This window comes from Triticum dicoccoides, chromosome 5B (assembly GCF_002162155.2).
Source record: "Triticum dicoccoides isolate Atlit2015 ecotype Zavitan chromosome 5B, WEW_v2.0, whole genome shotgun sequence".
Classification (NCBI taxonomy): Eukaryota; Viridiplantae; Streptophyta; class Magnoliopsida; order Poales; family Poaceae; genus Triticum; species Triticum dicoccoides.
This window is the reverse complement of record NC_041389.1, coordinates 432,717,416-432,722,728: the sequence shown is the minus strand read 5'-3', so window position 1 is coordinate 432,722,728 and position 5,313 is coordinate 432,717,416. Positions and strand designations below refer to the sequence as shown.

At 55.7% G+C, this 5,313-nt stretch overlaps 1 protein-coding gene across 1 annotated transcript; it reads left to right on the top strand.

The window, feature by feature from the left end:
- Positions 1-219: 219 nt before the first annotated feature.
- Positions 220-4,980, top strand: LOC119310064 (mitochondrial phosphate carrier protein 3, mitochondrial-like). The gene is made up of 6 exons (XM_037585916.1): positions 220-590; positions 3,640-4,001; positions 4,110-4,153; positions 4,245-4,459; positions 4,571-4,695; positions 4,784-4,980. Exons 1-6 carry the CDS (start codon positions 345-347, stop codon positions 4,830-4,832), a joined length of 1,041 nt encoding a protein of 346 aa, XP_037441813.1. The 5' UTR covers positions 220-344; the 3' UTR covers positions 4,833-4,980.
- The last annotated feature ends 333 nt before the right edge of the window (positions 4,981-5,313 follow it).

Sequence of the window (5,313 nt, the reverse complement as noted above, 5' to 3'; positions counted from 1 at the left end):
TTGATTTGGCATCTCGGCTAGTAAAATTAAGCAGGGACCAATCTCTCCCCTGCAGCGGATCAAAGAACCCACCGATGAAACGCAGTTCCACACGCCTCTCCCGTTCCGGTTCCACCACCTTGCTTCCCAAGCCGCCGAACGGTCAAAAGATGCATGACCACGACGGGCAACCCACTCGCGCGCGCGCTTCTCCGTATAAAATGGCGGCCGACCACGGGCACCCCAGCAGCTGCATCCTCGCTCCAAGCGGCCGGGAAACCACGGAGGGCTAGAAGCAACTTGCCGGCGAAAAAGCAAGCAAAACTGATCGTGACACTTGCACCCGCCGGCGGGGGAATCGTTCGATGGCGTCGCGGCAGTCGCTGCTCCCGAGCTTCCTCTACGCGGCGTCCAGCGGCTCCGGCACGCCGGGCGGGAGGGCCGCGCAAGAGGCGCCCGTCGTCGCCAGGGCGCCGAGCGAGCCGCCGTTCGGGAAGATCGAGATGTTCTCCCCGGCGTACTACGCGGCCTGCGGCTTCGGCGGCGCCGCCGCGTGCGGCCTCACGCACGCCGCCGTGACGCCGCTCGATGTCATCAAGTGCAACATCCAGGTACGCAAAGAATCGCACTGTTCTGTTTGAGAATCTCCCCATAATTTGGAGGTAATAGCACCCCAGGTACCCTAACTTGTACAGGATGTGACGATTTAGTCCTAAACTTGCAAAATGCAACTCCACCATACCCCAACTTGCACCTCATGTGATGATTTAGTCCCCAGCCTATCACAGCCCGACAAGTGGCAGCCAGATGGTTGAACCGGTCAGCGCACACACTTTTGCAGAAAACCCCCTGCCATTTTCTTTAATCAGCCCGCACACACTTTTGCAGAAAAAAAATAGATTTCTCGTTGTTGATCTTTCGCTGCCCTCTAGTTCAGCAGGTCAATCCCACTCATTTTGCCATCTCATATATGATTTGTTCCATTACTAGTATCATGCATCCTTTGGTTTCAGCTAGAGACCAAGCTAAGATTTTAATTCCCTTGTATTCCATAACTGGATGTTAAGGTGCAGTTAACTGAAGGAAACACTGACTAATGTGTGAATGAACTTGAAAAGAAATTTTGCTTCAGGGCAAGGCATGGCAGGCGTTCGTACTACTAAGCTGAAGCCTAAAGGAACAAAAGTAACTTACGTACTTGATTGTAACCTAAGAAACAAAAGAACGGCGAAGGACAGACGACTAGCTGCTGCTAATTAGACACAAGCAGCATTTTACAGCTGCTGTGCTACGTGTTACTACTACCCAGCAGTCCTTTCACAGGATCGGCGAGCTGCTCGAGTTCCTCTCCCACAGCTTGGCCTGAGTGCCCCGGCCGGAGCCGAACGTCTCCGCCGCGCCGCTGCCGGTCCGGGCCATGCCGACCGCGCCGCCCATGGGATGCATGAACACGAGGAGGCCGGAGGCCCCTGCTCGTCGTTGCACCGGTGGGGCTCATCCCGAGCCCCAGGAAGTCCAGCGTGGCCGGCTTGACGCTGAACAGTGATGACTGGCCCATCATGAGCTCCGGCAAACCCATCGGACCGCCGGTAGAGTCGTATGGTAACCCGAGGCCCAGCCCGGCCGACATCATCGGAGCTGGCTCGGGCTCCAACCATGGCGGCCATTGCTGCAGTCACCCCTCCGGGAACTGCATTTGCATGGGCTCCTGGTGATGGGGGTGCTGCTGCTGTTGATGCTGACCTGACGACGTCGACGCCGGCGATGAAGACGAGATGTCCAGGCCCAGCCCACGCAGGAACGAGGAGCTCGACGAGGTGGCGCCCATCTGCGCCGCCTTCTGAAGCAGCGACGTGGCTGACATGTGCGCCGACGGGGACGGCGACGGCGGCGGGAGCTGCTGCTGCCAGTCAGCCGCGGAGGCCGAGAACTGGGCGGACGCGGCGTCGGTCGCGAGGCACAGCGACAGGGGCTTGGTGGCTAGTGCGCGCTCCGGGTACTGCGACGCCTGGGCCACGGAAAACGGCGCGAACATGCTGCCGAGGAGGCTCTGCGACGTGGCCGAGACGCTGCTGGTGCTGGCACTGACATTGGTGCCGTTGACCGAGGGCGGGGACGGCATCAGCGGCGCCGGCGGTGTGTACTGGACGACGGGCTCAGGCGCGGCAGCGCCGATCTCCCGCTCTGCATGAAGCACAAGAGTATCAGCAAATCAGCAGCAAGATTCAGATCACAGATAATAAAAGATGATTAAGTTGGTGGTTTGGTGACTGTCGGCTATCTTGTTGATGATCTCCGCTGTTGACAGCTTCATGGTGCTTTCCTTGGTGGCCTTCAAATTAACCCACCACACCATATCATAGTACTTCAAGTTCTCCATGTACCGGCCGGTGCGAACAACTCCGGGCAACAGGTAGGGATGCACCACCATGAGGAACAACATGTGGTTGGAGAGCACTCGTATGCTGTCCCGGACCTCCTTGTCCGGGTCAGGGTCAGGGCCAGGGCACATGGAGAGGTAGAGATCGGTGGCGATGTGCCACACCATGATGCTACGGTCCAGCTCGGTGTCGTCGGCGATCCGTGTGAGATCCTCGTACATCTCTTTCTCCTTGAGGATCCACCTGCCCCGTGCATTCCTCAGATCATCTATTTTCCTCTTCCTGATCTCCCTCAGCAGCAGAGTCTTTATGGCGTCAGAGACGGGGGCGGTGCTTGAGTAGTGCATCTTCTGCCATCGGTCCTTAAGTCCAATCATCTTGGTGATCTTGCCTCTCAGGTGGCCGTCCTTGTTGGCGTCGGTGCAGAGGTCCAGCATGTTGTACTGCCCAAGCGAGTCCAGGGAGGCACTCCTCCTTGCTCCAACTTTGAGCATCCGGCGGAGGCACATCACCGCATCACAGAGCCGGTGCCATCCCCGGGCATGGTAGGACGCGCACCCCCAGGAAGACCCTGCCGCCCTGAGAGACGACGCGAGCTCCAATGCCATGGCTCCCACGAGCAGGACGTAGGTGACAACGACGTCAGCTCTTGTGCTTCACGCAGTTAACTGCACCTTAACATCCAGTACTGCGTGTTAATTAGAGAAGACGGCAGGGTGTTTCCTGCAAAAGTGCGGACGAAGACCGGTCAAGCCACCTGGTTGCCACTTGTCGGGCTGTGATAGAATGGGGACTAAATCATCACATCTAGTGCAAGTTAGGGTATGATGGAGTTGCATTTTGCAAGTTTAGGACTGAATTATCACATTCTGTGCAAGTTAGGGTGCCTGGGGTGCTATTACCTCCTTAATTTGCTTCTTGGGTCGATCGCGGGAGGACTTTTCTTCCGCTGGACCTAAATTATTGGGGTGTCGCGGTCGAAGCCGTCTGCCACGAAAAAGCTGGAACCTGAGTGTGAGGACTGAGCGCATCACCCGTGACGTGGCTGGAATGAAATTTGACTGGAGTGCAAACTAACAAGAGGAAAATGAAATCAACTAGCTGAGCCGACAATCCAGGCTACGACTGACCAAATTTCTGCGTAGCCGCACAAGCATGACCAAAATGTTTCTTCTTCTCCGTCCAGAGAAAACAATCTCTTCCCTGTCTGTTCGGCTGCTTGCATATGCACATTATTTCGATTCCTGATACTAATACAGCAGCGGAAACATGATCGCAGATCGACCCGGCCAAGTACAAGAACATCTCCTCGTCGTTCAGCATCGTGCTCAAGGAGCAGGGCGTCCGCGGCTTCTTCCGGGGCTGGGCGCCCACGTTCCTGGGGTACAGCGCGCAGGGCGCGTTCAAGTACGGCCTGTACGAGGTGTTCAAGAAGGAGTACACCGACATGGCCGGCCCGGAGTACGCCGCCAAGTACAAGACCCTCATCTACCTCGCCGGCTCGGCCACCGCCGAGGTCGTCGCCGACGTCGCGCTCTGCCCCATGGAGGCCGTCAAGGTGCGGGTGCAGACGCAGCCCGGCTACGCCAGGGGCCTGCGCGATGGCTTCCCCAAGATCGTCAGGGCTGAAGGCTATGCAGGGTATGTCAGCTCTGCTCAGCTCAGCGTATCTTCCTTCGTAATGCATATGATTTCCATTGATCGAACAGGGGTGCTAACTAAACTCGTGTTTTGCTTTTGAAATCGCAGGCTGTTCAGAGGAATGGTTCCTCTTTGGGGGCGACAGATTCCTTGTAAGTACCATGTATATGCTTTCTTCTGTTCAAATTGTTTGAACTGTAAAAATTATGTAGGTTGACTGAATTTTCTGAACCTTGGTTGCAGACACCATGATGAAGTTCGCAACCTACGAGAACATCGTGGAGATGGCGTACAAGCACCTCATCCCCACCCCCAAGGACCAGTGCAGCAAGCCTCTGCAGCTCGGGGTGAGCTTCGGGAGCGGCTACATCGCCGGAGTCTTCTGCGCCGCCATCTCGCACCCCGCCGACAACCTGGTCTCCTTCCTCAACAATGCCAAGGGCGCCACCGTCGGAGACGTACGTAGAGCCCTGCAGCATCTGCTGAGCACAACTGAGCTGAACTGAAGTCCGTTTGCTCTTTTGCGAAAATGCGTGTGCTTACTACTGTTGCTGTGCTGATTTCTTCAGGCTGTCAAGAACCTGGGCCTATGGGGACTCTTCACGCGGGGCCTTCCGCTCCGCATCGTCATGATCGGCACACTGACCGGCACCCAGTGGGTGATCTATGATTCCTTCAAAGTCATGGTTGGACTGTGAGTATTTTACCTACATCTTTATGGTTTGTGATTTTCACTGGCCTATCTCTTTGGGAGAATTCTGGAACAATGGGTGATTTTGCAGGCCAACAACCGGTGAAACTCCTGCTGCTGCCCCAAGGGAGGAAGCGTGAGCAGTGAAAGCCTTTCGGGAACTTCAAGAGAAAAATATGTTTTTATTGTCGACATCGCATAATCTGTAGTAGGTTGATGATTTTAACAGTTTTCCTCAGCACTGTGCCACCATTTACCGATTGATGAAATTTGTCATTAGGTTGGTTATTAAGGTTCTTCTGTCCCAAACAATAGTTAGAGCATTACTAGTAGAGCCCTTAAACCCTCAAACCCCTGAAAATAACCGCTTTTTTACAGTTTTCGCCGAAAAAACGCCGTAGACTAGAACCTCTAAACCCTCAAACCCGTAAAAAAATTTAGAGGTCCAACCCTCAAACGACTTTGCAATCTGTAGAAGTAGGGGTTGAGGGGAAAATCTCCCCCCAACCCGCACTCCTCCTCGTCGCACTCCTCCTCATCGCGCAGGAGCCAACCGCTCCTTCTCCGCTCCCGCCGCCCCCCGCCGCGCCGGCCATGGAAGGCCCCAGCGCCGCCGAGCCC